Below are 17,960 nucleotides of genomic sequence, written 5' to 3' on the forward strand. Positions count from 1 at the left end.
GTTCCTCTGTGGAGATGGGAACACTTTCCAGAAGGACAAACATCTCTGCAGCATTCCACCAATTAGGCCTTTATTGTAGAGTGGCCAGACGGAAGCCACTCCTCAGTAAAAGGCCCATGACAACCCACTTGGAGTTTGCCAAAAGGCACCTAAAGGACTCTCAGACCATGAGAAGCAAGATTCTCTGGTCTGATGAAACCAAGATTGAACTCTTTGGCCTGAATGCCAAGCGTCACATCTGGAGGAAATCTGGCACCATCCCTACAGTGAAACATGGTGGTGGAAGCGTCATGCTGTGGGGAAGTTTTTCAGCGGCGTGACTGGGAGACTAGTCAGGATCGAGGCAAAGATGAACGGAGGCGAATGTTCACCTTCCAACAGGACAACAACCCTAAGCACACAGCCAAGACACCACAGGGGTGCTTTCGGGACAAGTCTCTGAATGTCCTGAGTGGCCCAGCCAAAGCCCGGACAATTCAGGAGAGACCTGAATAGCTGTGCAGTAAAGCTCCCCATCCAACCGGACAGAGCTTGAGATAAATGGGAGAAACTCCCCAAATACAGATGTGCCAAGCTTGTAGCGTCATACCCAAGAAGACCCGATGCTGTATTTGCTGCCAAAGGTGATTCATCAAAGTACTCAGTAAAGGTTCTGAATACTTATGTAAATGGGATATTTCCGGGTTTGTTTATTTTATAAATTAGCAAACATTTTTAAAAAATCAGGTTTTGCTTTGTCATTATAGGGTATTGTGTGTAGATTGAGTAAATTGTTTTTTCCCCTCATCAATTTTAGAATAAGGCTGTAACGTAACAAAACATGGAAAAAGTCAAGGGGTCTGAAAACTTTCCGAAGGCACTGTATACTTCCATTAATTTTATTCAACTGGTACTGGGGGACCTTCAGATGAGTGTTGTGAGGCCTGTGGGCATCCTAGAGCAAAAAAAACGATGTGTTTGTGAGAGTCTCACCTTTCCACAGAGGGAAAAGCTCAAACTGGTGTAGCTCAAACTGTTCATATGCTACAGACAGAAATTGGCAGATCGGCTGTACCAACTTCACACGCTTGTAGCGGTCTTATAGCAAAATGTAGGCCAAACCATTCGGACGCTACAGACGATTTTGTGGGATGTCTCATGGTCTGACAAACACAACTTTTACCGTGGAAGTGTGACATCGGCAGATGTGGTGGATTGAGACACATCCAATTAAAAAAACAAACATCTCTAGCTTAAACTGACAGATTTTTATGGGAATTGTTGTATTATGCTAATTTGATTTTTGCGGGAGTCCAGACATCGACTATAGGGGTGTAAATGCATTTTGCAAATTAAGTGGGTTATTTTGGCCACCGTGTTTCAGTTTGGGGCTGCGTGTTAATAGTTTTCAAAAAGTGAATTCTGATTGGACAAATGTGCTCAAGCAATTGAGAAAAACTGTAACATATAAGGCTGTTGACATATAAAGACAAACATGACAGAATGTACAATGAGGAAGGACTGATAATGAGTCTCCCCACCAGGGGGCGCCGTGAGCAAAGACAAAACAACAACATGACAGCAAAGATCAAACTTCATCTCCCTTTCACTCCTCACATCTTTAACCTGCAACTCAGATATAGTGTCTACTGAGGGATGCAGATACACAGTAGTGATTGCTTCCTTATCGGTCTCTGGACAGGACAGTGATAGCTTCCTTATCGGTCCCTGGACAGGACAGTGCTAGCTTCCTTACCGGTCTCTGGACAGGACAGTGTTGGCTTCCTTACCGGTCTCTGGACAGGACAGTGATCGCCTCCTTACCGGTCTCTGGACAGGACAGTGATAGCTTCCTTACCGGTCTCTGGGCAGGACAGGGATAGCTTCCTTACCAGTCTCTGGGCAGGACAGTGATAGCTTCCTTACCGGTTTCTGGACAGGAGAGCGAGTGGCCGTCCTTGGCTGAGCCTGGTTCATCTTAGTCAGCACCAGATCAGAGATGAGCTGCCTGTCCTCTGCCTGGTGCTCTCCGATTAGCTGCATGGAAGAACCCACAACCTGGAAACCCAAAGGCACAGTATACAGCAGTTATAACTACAACCAACCTGGCTCCCCAAAGACATAGTATACAGTCGTGGCCAAAAGTTAAGAATGACACAAATATTAATTTCCACAAAGTTCGCTGCTTCAGTGTCTTTAGATATTTTTGTCAGATGTTACTATGGAATACTGAAGTATAGTTAAAAGCATTTTATTGACAATTACATGAAGTTGATGCAAAGAGTCAATATTTGCAGTGTTGACCCTTGTTTTTCAAGACCTCTACAATCCACCCTGGCATGCTGTTAATTAACTTCTGGGCCACATCCTGACTGATGGCAGCCCATTCTTGCCTAATCAATGCTTGGAGTTTGTCAGAATTTGTGGGTTTTGGGCTGACAAACCAGTGTTCCCGCACATTGGCTAACCGGGCAAATCTGCATTGTGTTACGCCACCCATCACCCGCCAACCCCTCTTTTGCGCTACTGCTACTCTCTGTAAATCATATATGCATAGTCACTTTAACCATATCTACATGGACATACTACCTCAATCAGCCTGACTAACCGGTGTCTGTATGTAGCCTCGCTACTTTTATAGCCTCGCTACTGTACATAGCCTGTCTTTTTACTGTTATTTTATTTCTTTTCTTACCTATTGTTCACCTAACACCTTTTTTGCACTATTGGTTAGAGCCTGTAAGTAAGCATTTCACTGTAAGGTCTACACCTGTTGTATTCGGTGCACGTGACAAATAAACTTTGATTTGATTTTGTTTGTCCAGCCGCCTCTTTGGGGTTGACCACAAGTTCTCAATGGGTTTAAGGTCTGGGGAGTTTCCTGGCCATGGACCCAAAATCTCAATGTTTTGTTTCCTGAGCCACTTAGTGATCACTTTTGCCTTATGGCAAGGTGCTCCATCATGCTGGAAAAGGCATTGTTTGTCACCAAACTGTTCCTGGACGGTTGGGAGAAGTTGCTCTCGGAGGATGTGTTGGTACCATTCTTTATTCATGGCTGTGTTCTTAGGCAAAATTGTGAGTGAGCCCACTCCCTTGGCTGAGAAGCAACCCACACATCAATGGTCTCAGGATGCTTTACTGTAGCGCTCACCTTGTCTCCTCCGGACAAGCTTTTTTCCAGATACCCCTAACAATCGAAAGGGGATTCATCAGAGAAAATGACTTTACTCCAGTCCTCAGCAGTCCATCCCTGTACCTTTTGCAGAATATCAGCCTGTCCCTGATGTTTTTCCTGGAGAGAAGGGGCTTCTTTGCTGCCCTTCTTGACACCAGGCCATCCTCCAAAGTCTTTGCCTCACTGTGCGTGCAGATGCACTCACACCTGCCTGCTGCCATTCCTGAGCAAGCTCTGTACTGGTGGTGCCCCGATCCCGCATCTGAATCAACTTTAGGAGACAGTCCTGGCGCTTGCTGGACTTTCTTGGGCACCCTGAAGCCTTCTTCACAACAATTGAACCACTCTCCTTGAAGTTCTTGATGATCCGATAAATGGTTGATTTAGGTGCAATCTTACTGGCAGCAATATCCTTGCCTGTGAAGCCCTTTTTGTGCAAAGCAATGATGACGGCACGTGTTTCCTTGCAGGTAACCATGATTGACAGAGGAAAAACAATGATTCCAAGCACCACCCTCCTTTTGAAGCTTCCAATCTGTTATTCGAACTCAATCAGCATGACAGAGTGATCTCCAGCCTCCAACAAATAAACTTTGATTTGATTTTGTTTGTCCAGCCGCCTCTTTGGGGTTGACCACAAGTTCTCAATGGGTTTAAGGTCTGGGGAGTTTCCTGGCCATGGACCCAAAATCTCAATGTTTTGTTTCCTGAGCCACTTAGTGATCACTTTTGCCTTATGGCAAGGTGCTCCATCATGCTGGAAAAGGCATTGTTTGTCACCAAACTGTTCCTGGACGGTTGGGAGAAGTTGCTCTCGGAGGATGTGTTGGTACCATTCTTTATTCATGGCTGTGTTCTTAGGCAAAATTGTGAGTGAGCCCACTCCCTTGGCTGAGAAGCAACCCACACATCAATGGTCTCAGGATGCTTTACTGTAGCGCTCACCTTGTCTCCTCCGGACAAGCTTTTTCCAGATACCCCTAACAATCGAAAGGGGATTCATCAGAGAAAATGACTTTACTCCAGTCCTCAGCAGTCCATCCCTGTACCTTTTGCAGAATATCAGCCTGTCCCTGATGTTTTTCCTGGAGAGAAGGGGCTTCTTTGCTGCCCTTCTTGACACCAGGCCATCCTCCAAAGTCTTTGCCTCACTGTGCGTGCAGATGCACTCACACCTGCCTGCTGCCATTCCTGAGCAAGCTCTGTACTGGTGGTGCCCCGATCCCGCATCTGAATCAACTTTAGGAGACAGTCCTGGCGCTTGCTGGACTTTCTTGGGCACCCTGAAGCCTTCTTCACAACAATTGAACCACTCTCCTTGAAGTTCTTGATGATCCGATAAATGGTTGATTTAGGTGCAATCTTACTGGCAGCAATATCCTTGCCTGTGAAGCCCTTTTTGTGCAAAGCAATGATGACGGCACGTGTTTCCTTGCAGGTAACCATGATTGACAGAGGAAAAACAATGATTCCAAGCACCACCCTCCTTTTGAAGCTTCCAATCTGTTATTCGAACTCAATCAGCATGACAGAGTGATCTCCAGCCTTGTCCTCGTAAAACCCTCACACCTGTGTTAACAAGAGAATCACTGACATGATGTCAGCTGGTCCTTTTGTGGCAGGGCTGAAATGCAGTGAAAATGGGATTCAGTTCATTTGAATGGCAAATAGGGACTTTGCAATTAATTGCAATTTATCTGATCACTCTTCATACCATTCTGGAGTATATCTTTTTGGGATAGGTGGCAGCATTATCACTTTGGATGAATTCCATGCCCATAGTGAACTGCATCCTACTCTGTCCTAGATTGCTAATATATGCATATTATTATTACTATTGGATAGAAAACACTCTGACGTTTCTAAAACTGTTTGAATTATGTCTGTGAGTATAACAAAACTCATATGGCAGGCAAACTTCCAAACAGGAAGTGGAAATTCTGGGGCTGGTTGATGTTAAACTCATCGTCTATTCACATCCCAGTAAGATATGGATCTTTTCTTACTTTCTACGCCTTCCACTAGATGTCAACAGTCAGTAGAATGTGGAATGAAGCCTCTAGTGTGATGTGGGGCCGGATGGCAGCTATTTGAGTCAGTGGTCTGGCAGAATGCCAGTTCCTGGTCAGGCGCATTACTCATGATATCGCCATGCGTTCCATTACTCTGTAGGCAAAAACGAAGAGGACCTCTCTCATCTTTTTAAGTGGGAGAACTTGCACAATTGGTGGCTGACTAAATACTTTTTTGCCCCGCTGTATACGATAACAACATCCTGAAGATTGATTCTCTACTTAATATGACCAGTTTATTCGACCTGGAATATAACATTTTAAAGTTTTCGTCCGAGTTCGCCTGGACAGGCGCCAGCGTTTGGACATGTGAACTAAACGTCCTAGCAAAAGTAGCTAACTGGACACTAGTAATGGACATTATCGAACAAAACAACGATTTATTACGGAACTAGGATTCCTGGCACTGCATTCTGATGAAAGATCATCAAAGGTAAGGGAATATTTATGATGTAATTTCGTATTTCTGTTGACTCCAACATGGCGGAGAAATGTTGTGTACTTTTGAGCGCCGTCACAGACTATTGCATGGTATGCTTTTTCCTAAAGTAAAAAAAAAATATCTGACACAGCGGTTGCATTAAGAACAAGTGTATCTTTAATTATATGTAAAACATGTATCTTTCATCAAAGTTTATGATGAGTATTTCTGTTATATGACGTGGCTCACTGTAATTACTCCGGATATTTTGGAGGCATTTCTGAACATGGCACCAATGTAAACCGAGGTTTGTGGATATAAATATGCACATTATTGAACAAAACATAAATATATCGTGTAACATGATGTCCTGTGAGTGTCATCTGATGAAGATTATCAAAGGTTAGTGATTCATTTTATCTCTATTTCTGCTTTTGTGACTATCTTTGGCTGGGAAAAAATGGCTGTGTTTTTTGGATTTGGTGGTGATCTAACATAATCACATGTTGTGTTTCCGCTGTAAAGCATTTTTTAAATCGGACACGATGGGTAGATTAACCAGATGTTTATCTTTCATTTGCTGTATTGGACTTGTTAATATGTGAAAGCTACATATTTCTAAAAAATATTTTTGAATTTCCCGTGCTGCCTTTTCAGCGGAATGTTGTGGGGGGGTTCCGCTAGCTGAACGTGTGTCCTAGACAGGATATGCAAATTGCCATCATACAAACTGAGGCAGCAGACTCTGTGAAAATGAATATTTGTGTCATTCTCAAAACTTTTGGCCACGACTGTACATCAGTTAGAACTAGAACCAACCAAACAAAATAAACAGTAAATGGTGTCCGGTATGGAGTCCGGCAGAATAACTAGTGGGGGTACTATGGAGTCCAGCAAAATAACTAGTGGGGGTACTATGGAGTCCAGCAAAATAACTAGTGGGGGTAATATGGAGTCCAGCAGAATAAATAGTGGGGGTACTATGAAGTCCAGCAAAATAACTAGTGGGGGTACTATGGAGTCCAGCAAAATAATTAGTGGGGGTACTATGGAGTCCAGAGAAATTAATAGCGGGGGTATGCTGAGCCTATCACAATTAAGAGACAGAGGAGCAAGCAGACAATAGTGGAAGCATCAATTAATTCTACAGGCTTAAGCCTAATGACAATCGCAGAATGTCATTACAATACACTAGGTGTTTTATAACAGATGTCTCTTTCCATTCATCAAATTGCAGGTACACAGTGCACTGTTGGGGTTTGGATGATGGAATTATTTTGTGAGAGAACGGGTAGGTCTACAGGATGTCCTTTTTTTAGTGATTGTTTGACAATTAGATGTAAACATCATGACAGGTTGTGTTTTTGCTACATTAAAAGGTATAGTCCATAAGGCCAGGGAAGCTAAGCTTTCCCTAAAGTAAATTAAACTAAATTGCCAAAATGATACAGCCTAATTAGCTTACTCCATTCTATACCGAAATAAATAAAATTATTCAAAATAGGTTACTACACCAGAAAGAAAGCATGATTTGGCCAAAGAGGATCATTAGCTTCTTTTATTTATTTATTTGTTGTGGATTGTTTAAATTGTATAGCCTACAGTCGGAAGGGCCCGCAGTTTGGGCAGCATGTGCAGCAAATACCAAATAGATGATTTTTGAGTTACGACTGTCAGTGAAAAGAAGAGAGACCCATCCAGAGATATCACAATATTTAAAAATACAATCGCAGAAAAAAGTTTAGAAAGCAAAAGGCTATTGCTGTAAAGAGATTCCAATCTGTCTAACCCCACTATCAGCCCTACTACCTTTACTAGCCCCACTATCAGCCCTACTACCTCTACTAGCCCCACTATCTGCCCTGCTACCTCTACTAACCCCACTGTCAACCCTACTACCTCTACTAGCCCCACTATCAGCTCTACTCCCTCTACTAACCCCACTATCAGCGCTACTACCTCTACTAGTCCCACTATCAGCCCTACTACCTCTACTAGTCCAAGTATCAGCCCTACTACCTTTACTAAACCCATTATCAGCCCTACTACCTCTACTAACCCCAAATCAGCTCTACTACCTCTACTAGTCATACAATCAGCGCTACTACCTCTACTAACCCCACTATCATCTCTACTACCTCTACTAACCCTACAATCAGCCCTACTACCTCTACTAACCCCACTATCATCTCTACTACCTCTACTAGCCCCACTATCAGCCCTACTACCTCTACTAACCCCACTGTCATCTCTACTACCTCTACTAGCCCCACTATCAGCCCTACTACCTCTACTAACCCCACTATCAACCCTACTACCTCTACTAGCCCCACTATCAGCTCTACTCCCTCTACTAACCCCACTATCAGCGCTACTACCTCTACTAACCCAACTATCAGCCCTACTACCTCTACTAGTCCCACTATCAGCCCTACTACCTCTACTAGTCCCACTATCAGCCCTACTACCTCTACTAGTCCAACTATCAGCCCTACTACCTCTACTAAACCCACTATCAGCCTTACTACCTCTACTAACCCTAAATCAGCCCTACTACCTCTACTAGTCATACTATCAGCGCTACTACCTCTACTAACCCCACTAACAGCCCTACTACCTCTACTAGCCCCACTATCAGCCCTACTACCTCTACTAGTCCCACTATCATCTCTACTACCTCTACTAACCCCACTATCAGCCCTACTACCTCTACTAACCCCACTATCAGCCCTACTACCTCTACTAGTTCCACTATCAGCCCTACTACCTCTACTAACCCTAAATCAGCCCTACTACCTCTACTAGTCATACTATCAGCACTAATACCTCTACTAGTCCCACTATCAGCCCTACTACACTAGTCCAAATATCAGCCCTACTACCTCTACTAACCCCACTATCAGCCCTACTACCTCTACTAGTCCCACTATCAGCCCTACTACCTCTACTAGTCCCACTATCAGCCCTACTACCTCTACTAACCCCACTATCATCTCTACTACCTCTACTAACCCTACTATCAGCCCTACTACCTCTACTAGCCCCACTATCATCTCTACTACCTCTACTAGCCCCACTATCAGCCCTACTACCTCTACTAGCCCCACTATCATCTCTACTACCTCTACTAACCCTCTATCAGCCCTACTACCTCTACTAGCCCCACTATCATCTCTACTACCTCTACTAGCCCCACTATCAGCACTACTACCTCTACTAACCCCACTATCATCTCTACTACCTCTACTAGCCCCACTATCATCTCTACTACCTCTACTAGTCCCACTATCAGACCTACTACCTCTACTAACCCTACTATCAGCCCTACTACCTCTACTAGCCGCACTATCATCTCTGCTACCTCTACTAACCCTACTATCAGCCCTACTACCTCTACTAGCCCCACTATCATCTCTACTACCTCTACTAGTCCCACTATCAGCCCTACTACCTATACTAACCCCACTATCATCTCTACTACCTCTACTAGCCCCACTATCAGACCTACTACCTCTACTAGCCCCACTATCATGCTTACTACATCTGCTAACCCCACTATCATCTCTACTACCTCTACTAACCCTACTATCAGCCCTACTACCTCTACTAGCCCCACTATGAGACCTACTACCTCTACTAGCCCCACTATCAGACCTACTACCAGACCTACCGTCAGCCCAACTGCCGGCCCTACTGTCAGCCCGACTACAACTCTCAGCCCTACTACCTCTAGTAGCCCCACTATCAACACTAACATCCCTACTACCGGACCTACTATCAGCCCAACGACCTCTACTAGTCCCACTATCAGCCCTACTACCAGACCTACTGTCAGCCCAACTGTCAGCCCTACTGTCAACCTGATACCAAACCTACTTAGAGGGAAAAACACTTTAAACAATTACATACAAGCTAAAATGAACTACATAACTCTTCATTGCTCTACTGAACACCACCACAGACAAATAGAATGTGTAACATATCAGGTAATTGATGGGATCTTAATGACAATATTATAGAGATCAGAGCATACCTCAGTGATGTAGTCCTTCCCATCCTTTCCACAGATGGCTTTGACTGCACAGATCTCAAGACCTCCAAAGATCTCTGAGCAGATGTCCACCCACTGCTTGTACCTGTCAGGAGAGACGGGGTTAGCCCACAGAGCTAAAGTCAACCACAGCTTGTTCCCGAGAGAGACAGGGTTAGCCCACAGAGCTAAAGACAACCACAGCTTGTTCCTGAGAGAGACAGGGTTAGCCCACAGAGCTAAAGACAACCACAGCTTGTTCCTGAGAGAGACAGGGTTAGCCCACAGAGCTAAAGTCAACCACAGCTTGTTCCCGAGAGAGACAGGGTTAGCCCACAGAGTTAAAGACAACCACAGCTTGTTCCTGACAGGAGAGAGACAGGGTTAGCCCACAGAGCTAAAGACAACCACAGCTTGTTCCCGAGAGAGACATAGTTAGCCCACAGAGTTAAATACAACCACAGATTGTTCCTGAGAGAGACAGGGTTAGCCCACAGAGCTAAAGACAACCACAGCTTGTTCCCGAGAGAGACAGGGTTAGCCCACAGAGCTAAAGACAACCACAGCTTGTTCCTGACAGGAGAGAGACAGGGTTAGCCCACTGATTCAAAGACAACCACAGCTTGTTCCTGACAGAAGAGAGACATCACAATGTCAGTGTAACCAACCAGGTATCAAAATCTGGGTCGTTCACATTAATCAAGACGGTGTAAATCCATTGAGCTAAATCCTGGCCATTATCATGGGGAGCTAACACAAGTCTTCAGGTCTCAGGCAAGGTTACATATCACAAGCACATAGTTCACTGAACCACCTCAGTTACAGCATGTGGACTACAGGTCCTCCAGTGAGTCTACAACTCTAAGATGATCTACAGTGACTGATGAGACCCACTAGACTCAACCACACTGAGGCGACTCCACACCGACTGTACTGTATCTGCAGGCTACATAGTCTCACAAAGTATTTCCTCGAATAACAAGAAGCCATATCATTATTCAAGTCTGCTGGCTTCAGACAAAGAGGAGGTTGGCTTCTTGGGGAGGAGGCAGGCAGAGTAGACCAGCTTGGCCAACGTCTGCTTGCGTGATCTACTCAGAACCACTCTGGACAGAACACGCTCCACAACATCCAGGATTTGAGGGAAGTGCAAATCTCTCTGAATTAGGAATCTTTAAAAGGAGTAGAGTGGTGTTGCTAGCATTGTCTATAATTGACTTGTTCAGTGAAGAGTAGAGTTGATAAAACCGTAACCCCTACATATACCTACATATACCTATAACGCTAACCCCTACCATTAACTCCCTCTCCCTATAACCCCACCCCCTCCCTATAACCCTAATCCCTCCCAATAACCATAACCCCTCACTATAACCCTGACCCCTACATATAACCCTAACCCCTACATATAACCCTAATCCCTCCCTATAACCATAACTCCTCACTATAACCATAACCCCTACCTATAACCCTAACCCCTACCTATAACCCTAAACCCTACCATTAACTCTAGCCTCTCCCTATAACCCGAACCCCTCCCAGTAACCCTAATCCCTCCCTATAACCATAACTCCTCACTATAACCCTGACCCCTACATATAACCATAACCCCTATCTACAGTGCCTTGCGAAAGTATTCGGCCCCCTTGAACTTTGAGACCTTTTGCCACATTTCAGGCTTCAAACATAAAGATATAAAACTGTATTTTTTTGTGAAGAATCAACAACAAGTGGAACACAATCATGAAGTGGAATGACATTTATTGGATATTTCAAACTTTTTTAACAAATCAAAAACTTAAAAATTGGGTGTGCAAAATTATTCAGCCCCTTTACTTTCAGTGCAGCAAACTCTCTCCAGAAGTTCAGTGAGGATCTCTGAATGATCCAATGTTGACCTAAATGACTAATGATGATAAATACAATCCACCTGTGTGTAATCAAGTCTCCGTATAAATGCACCTGCACTGTGATAGTCTCAGAGGTCCGTTAAAAGCGCAGAGAGCATCATGAAGAACAAGGAACATACCAGGCAGGTCCGAGATACTGTTGTGAAGAAGTTTAAAGCCGGATTTGGATACAAAAAGATTTCCCAAGCTTTAAACATCCCAATGAGCACTGTGCAAGCGATAATATTGAAATGGAAGGAGTATCAGACCACTGCAAATCTACCAAGACCTGGCCGTCCCTCTAAACTTTCAGCTCATACAAGGAGAAGACTGATCAGAGATGCAGCCAAGAGGCCCATGATCACTCTGGATGAACTGCAGAGATCTACAGCAGAGGTGAGAGACTCTGTCCATAGGACAACAATCAGTCGTATATTGCACAAATCTGGCCTTTATGGAAGAGTGGCAAGAAGAAAGACATTTCTTAAAGATATCCATAAAAAATGTAATTTAAAGTTTGCCACAAGCCACCTGGGAGACACACCAAACATGTGGAAGAAGGTGCTCTGGTCAGATGAAACCAAAATTGAACTTTTTGGCAACAATGCAAAACGTTATGTTTGGCGTAAAAGCAACACAGCACATCACCCTGAACACACCATCCCCACTGTCAAACATGGTGGTGGCAGCATCATGGTTTGGGCCTGCTTTTCTTCAGCAGGGACAGGGAAGATGGTTAAAATTGATGGGAAGATGGATGGAGCCAAATACAGGACCATTCTGGAAGAAAACCTGATGGAGTCTGCAAAAGACCTGAGACTGGGACGTAGATTTGTCTTCCAACAAGACAATGATCCAAAACATAAAGCAAAATCTACAATGCAATGGTTCAAAAATAAACATATCCAGGTGTTAGAATGGCCAAGTCAAAGTCCAGACCTGAATCCAATCGAGAATCTGTGGAAAGAACTGAAAACTGCTGTTCACAAATGCTCTCCATCCAACCTCACTGAGCTCGAGCTGTTTTGCAAGGAGGAATGGGAAAAAATTTCAGTCTCTCGATGTGCAAAACTGATAGAGACATACCTCAAGCGACTTACAGCTGTAATCGCAGCAAAAGGTGGCGCTACAAAGTATTAACTTAAGGGGGCTGAATAATTTTGCACGCCCAATTTTTCAGTTTTTGATTTGTTAAAAAAGTTTGAAATATCCAATAAATGTCGTTCCACTTCATGATTGTGTCTCACTTGTTGTTGATTCTTCACAAAAAAATACAGTTTTATATCTTTATGTTTGAAGCCTGAAATGTGGCAAAAGGTCGCAAAGTTCAAAGGGGCCGAATACTTTCGCAAGGCACTGTATAACCCTAATCCCTACCATTAACCCTTTGTGTTTTCTATAATTATTTGGTCAGGCCAGGGTGTGACATGGGTTTATTTTGTGTTGTGTTTATGTATGGGGGTTTTTTCGTAGGTTTTGGGATTGTGGCTAGTAGGGGTGTCTAGCATAGTCTATGGCTGCCTGAGGCGGTTCTCAATCAGAGTCAGGTGATTCTCGTTGTCTCTGATTGGGAACCATATTTAGGTAGCCTGGGTTTCACTGTGTGTTTGTGGGTGATTGTTCCTGTCTCAGTGTGTTTGTATTTCACCAGATAGGCTGTATAGGTTTTCACGTTCTGTTTCTTGTTTTTGTATTTTGTCGTGTTTATTCATTTCATTAAACATGTATCAAACTAACCACGCTGCATTTTGGTCCGACCCTCCTTCAACGGAAGAAAGCCGTAACAGAATCACCCACCACAACTGGACCAAGCAGCGTGGTGACAGGCAGCGACAGCAACAGCAGCGAAAAGAGGAATGGACATGGGAGGACGTTATGGACAGCAAGAGTATAGAGTATACGACTTGGGAGGAAATAGACAGGTGGGCGGTCGGCCCAGAGAGAGTGCCGGAGCCCGCCTGGGATTCGCTGGAGCAGTGCGAAGAGGGCTATAGGAGAATGGAGTCGAAGAGAAAAGCACGGCGGCGCAGAAGAAAGCCCGAGAGTCAGCCCCAAAAATTTCTTGGGGGGGGGGCTCAGGGAGAGTGCGGCAGAGTCAGGGTTCAGACCTGAGCCAACTCCCCCTGTTTATCGTGAGGAGCAGCGATCAAAGGACTTCTGGACTTGGGAGGAGATATTGGACGGAAAAGGACCCTGGGCACAGCCTGGTGAATATCGACACCCCAAAGAAGAACTGGAGGCGGCGAAAGCGGAGAGGCGCTGGTATGAAGAGGCAGCACGGCGACGCGGATGGAAGCCCGAGAGTCAGCCCCAAAAATGTATTGGGGGGGGGGCTCACAGGGAGTATGGCTACGCCAGGTAGGAGACCTGCGCTAACTTCCTGTGCTTACCGGGGGGCTAAAGAGACCGGGCAGGCAGCGTGTTATGCTGTGGAGCGCACGGTGTCTCCAGTGCGGGTGCATAGCCCGGTGCGGTACATACCAGCTCTTCGTATTGGCCGGGCTAGAGTGGGCATCGAGCCAGGTAAGGTTGGGCAGGCTCAGTGCTCAAGAGCTCCAGTGCGCCTGCACGGTCCGGTCTATCCAGTGCCACCTCCACACACCAGTCCTCCGGTGGCAGCTCCCCGCACCAGGCTTCTTGTGCATGTCCTCTACCCAGTGCCAGCACCACGCACCAGGCCTTCAGTGCGCCTCGCCTGTTCAGCGCAGCCAGAGCCTTTCTCCTCTCCAGCGCTGTCGGAGTCTCCCGCCTGTTCAGCGCAGCCAGAGCCTTCCTCCTCTCCAGCGCTGTCGGAGTCCCCCGCCTGTTTAGCGCTACCAGAGCCTTCCTCCTCTCCAGCGCTGCCGGAGTTTCCCGCCTGTTCAGCGCAGCCAGAGCCTTCCTCCTCTACAGCGCTGCCGGAGTCTCCCGCCTGTCTAGCGCTATCAGAGTCTTCCTCCTCTCCAGTGCTGCCGGAGTCTCCCGCCTGTTCAGCGCAGCCAGAGCCTTCCTCCTCTACAGCGCTGCCGGAGTCTTCCGCCTGTCTAGCGCTATCAGAGCCTTCCTCCTCTCCAGCGCTGCCAGAGTCTCCTGCCTGCATGGAGCAACCTGAGCTGTCAGTCTGCATGGAGCAGCCAGAGATGTCAGTCTGCATGGAGCAGCCAGAGATGTCAGTCTGCATGGAGCAGCCAGAGATGTCAGTCTGCATGGAGCAGCCAGAGCTGTCAGTCTGCATGGAGCAGCCAGAGAGGTCAGTCTGCATGGAGCAGCCAGAGCTGTCAGTCTGCATGGAGCTGCCAGTCTGCATGGAGCAGCCAGAGCTGCCAGTCTGCATGGAGCAGCCAGAGCTGCCAGTCTGCATGGAGCAGCCGGAGCTGCCAGTCTGCATGGAGCAGCCAGAGCTGCCAATCGGCATGGAGCAGCCAGAGCTGCCAGTCTGTATGGAGCAGCCAGATCCGCCAGTCAGCCAGGATCCACCAGTCAGCCAGGATCTTCCAGATCCGCCAGTCAGCCAAGATCCGCCAGTCAGCCATGATCTTCCAGATCCGCCAGTCAGCCAGGATCCGCCAGTCAGCCAGGATCTGCCAGAACCACCAGCTAGCCAGGATCCGCCAGTCAGCCAGGATCTGCCAGAACCACCAGCTAGCCAGGATCTGCCAGAGCCTACTACCTGCCTGAGTTTCCTCTCAGTACTGGGCTTCCTCTCGGTACTAGGCATCCTCTCAGTGCTGAGCTTCCCCTCAGTGCTGAGCTTCCCCTCAGTGCTGAGCTTCCCCTCAGTGCTGAGCTTCCCCTCTATGCTGAGCTTCCCCTCTATGCTGAGCTTCCCCTCAGTGCTGAGCTACCCCTCAGTCCCGAGCTACCCCTCAGTCCCGAGCTACCCCTCAGTCCCGAGCTACCCCTCAGTCCCGAGCTACCCCTCAGTCCCGAGCTTCCCCTCAGTCCCGAGCTTCCCCTCAGTCCCGAGCTTCCCCTCAGTCCCGAGCTTCCACCTCAGTCCCGAGCTGCCCCTCAGTCCAGTGGGGTCCTTGGTGAGGGTTATTAGGCCAAGGTCGGCGGCGAGGGTCGCCAATCAAAGGACGCGTTACAGGGGGACTAAGACTTGGTTGGAGTGGGGTCCACGTCCCGAGCTGGAGCCGCCACCGTGGACAGACGCCCACCCGGACCCTCCCCTATGGGTTTTAGTGTGCGGCCGGGAGTCCGCACCTTGGGGTGTTTATTTTGTGTTGTGTTTATGTATGGGGGTTTTTTCATAGGTTTTGGGATTGTGGCTAGTAGGGGTGTCTCGCATAGTCTATGGCTGCCTGAGGCGGTTCTCAATCAGAGTCAGGTGATTCTCGTTGTCTCTGATTGGGAACCATATTTAGGTAGCCTGGGTTTCACTGTGTGTTTGTGGGTGATTGTTCCTGTCTCAGTGTGTTTGTATTTCACCAGATAGGCTGTATAGGTTTTCACGTTCCGTTTCTTGTTTTTGTATTTTGTCGTGTTTATTAATTTCATTAAACATGTATCGAACTAACCACGCTGCATTTTGGTCCGACCCTCCTTCAACGGAAGAAAGCCGTAACACCCTCCCTATAACCATAACCCCTCCCTATAACCGTAACCCCTCCCCATAACCCTGACCCTGACCCCTACCATGAACCCTAACCCCTCCCTATGACCCTAACCCTCCCTATAACCCTAACACTACCTATAACCATAACCCCTACCTATAACCCTAACCCCTACCTATAACCATAACCCCTACCTATAACCCTAACACTACCTATAACCCTCACCCCTACCTACAACCCTAACCCCTACCTATAACCCTAACGCCTCCCTATAACCCTAACCCCTCCCTATAACCCTAACCCCCTATAACCCTAACAATACCTATAACCCTAATGCCTCCCTATAACCCTAACCCATACCTATAACCCTAACCCCCTATAACCATAACCCCTACCTATAACCATAACCCCTACCTATAACCCTAACACTACCTATAACCCTAACCCTAACCCCTACCTATAACCCTAACCCTAACCCCTACCTATAACCCTAACCCCCTATAACCCTAACCCCTCCCTATAACCTGAACCCCTCCCTATAACCATAACCCCTCACTATAACCCTGACCCCTGCATATAACCATAACCCCTCACTCAAATCAAATCAAATCAAATCAAATTTTATTTGTCACATACACATGGTTAGCAGATGTTAATGCGAGTGTAGCGAAATGCTTGTGCTTCTAGTTCCGACAATGCAGTAATAACGAACAAGTAATCTAACTAACAATTCCAAAAAAAAATAATAATAACTACTGTCTTATACACAGTGTAAGGGGATAAAGAATATGTACATAAGGATATATGAATGAGTGATGGTACAGAGCAGCATAGGCAAGATACAGTAGATGATATCGAGTACAGTATATACATATGAGATGAGTATGTAAACCAAGTGGCATAGTTAAAGTGGCTAGTGATACATGTATTACATAAGGATGCAGTCGATGATATAGAGAACAGTATCTACGTATGCATATGAGATGAATAATGTAGGGTAAGTAACATTATATAAGGTAGCATTGTTTAAAGTGGCTAGTGATATATTTACATCATTTCCCATCAATTCCCATTATTAAAGTGGCTGGAGTAGAGTCAGTGTCATTGACAGTGTGTTGGGAGTAGCCACTCACTGTTAGTGGTGGCTGTTTAACAGTCTGATGGCCTTGAGATAGAAGCTGTTTTTCAGTCTCTCGGTCCCAGCTTTGATGCACCTGTACTGACCTCGCCTTCTGGATGACAGCGGGGTGAACAGGCAGTGGCTCGGGTGGTTGATGTCCTTGATGATCTTTATGGCCTTCCTGTAGCATCGGGTGGTGTAGGTGTCCTGGAGGGCAGGTAGTTTGCCCCCGGTGATGCGTTGTGCAGACCTCACTACCCTCTGGAGAGCCTTACGGTTGAGGGCGGTGCAGTTGCCATACCAGGCGGTGATACAGCCCGCCAGGATGCTCTCGATTGTGCATCTGTAGAAGTTTGTGAGTGCTTTTGGTGACAAGCCGAATTTCTTCAGCCTCCTGAGGTGCTGTCTGTGTGAGTGGACCAATTCAGTTTGTCTGTGATGTGTATGCCAAGGAACTTAAAACTTGCTACCCTCTCCACTACTGTTCCATCGATGTGGATGGGGGGGTGTTCCCTCTGCTGTTTCCTGAAGTCCACAATCATCTCCTTAGTTTTGTTGACGTTGAGTGTGAGGTTATTTTCCTGACACCACACTCCGAGGGCCCTCACCTCCTCCCTGTAGGCCGTCTCGTCGTTGTTGGTAATCAAGCCTACCACTGTTGTGTCGTCCGCAAACTTGATGATTGAGTTGGAGGCGTGCGTGGCCACGCAGTCGTGGGTGAACAGGGAGTACAGGA

The 17,960-nt window shown here is 46.5% G+C and overlaps 1 protein-coding gene across 2 annotated transcripts in view; it reads right to left on the bottom strand.

Annotated features, from left to right (window-relative positions):
- Positions 1 to 17,960, bottom strand: part of LOC112247479 (synapsin-2) — a 215,159-nt gene that overhangs the window by 10,953 nt on the left and 186,246 nt on the right. For both annotated transcript variants that reach the window (XM_042329630.1, XM_042329621.1), the window contains 2 exons: positions 9,684 to 9,786; positions 1,906 to 2,037 (listed from right to left, as the gene is read on the bottom strand). In XM_042329630.1, coding sequence (XP_042185564.1) covers positions 1,906 to 2,037; positions 9,684 to 9,786 — 235 coding nt within the window. The remainder of the gene's footprint in view (positions 1 to 1,905; positions 2,038 to 9,683; positions 9,787 to 17,960) is intronic.

Source organism: Oncorhynchus tshawytscha, linkage group LG02 (genome assembly GCF_018296145.1).
Source record: "Oncorhynchus tshawytscha isolate Ot180627B linkage group LG02, Otsh_v2.0, whole genome shotgun sequence".
NCBI classification, from domain to species: domain Eukaryota; kingdom Metazoa; phylum Chordata; class Actinopteri; order Salmoniformes; family Salmonidae; genus Oncorhynchus; species Oncorhynchus tshawytscha.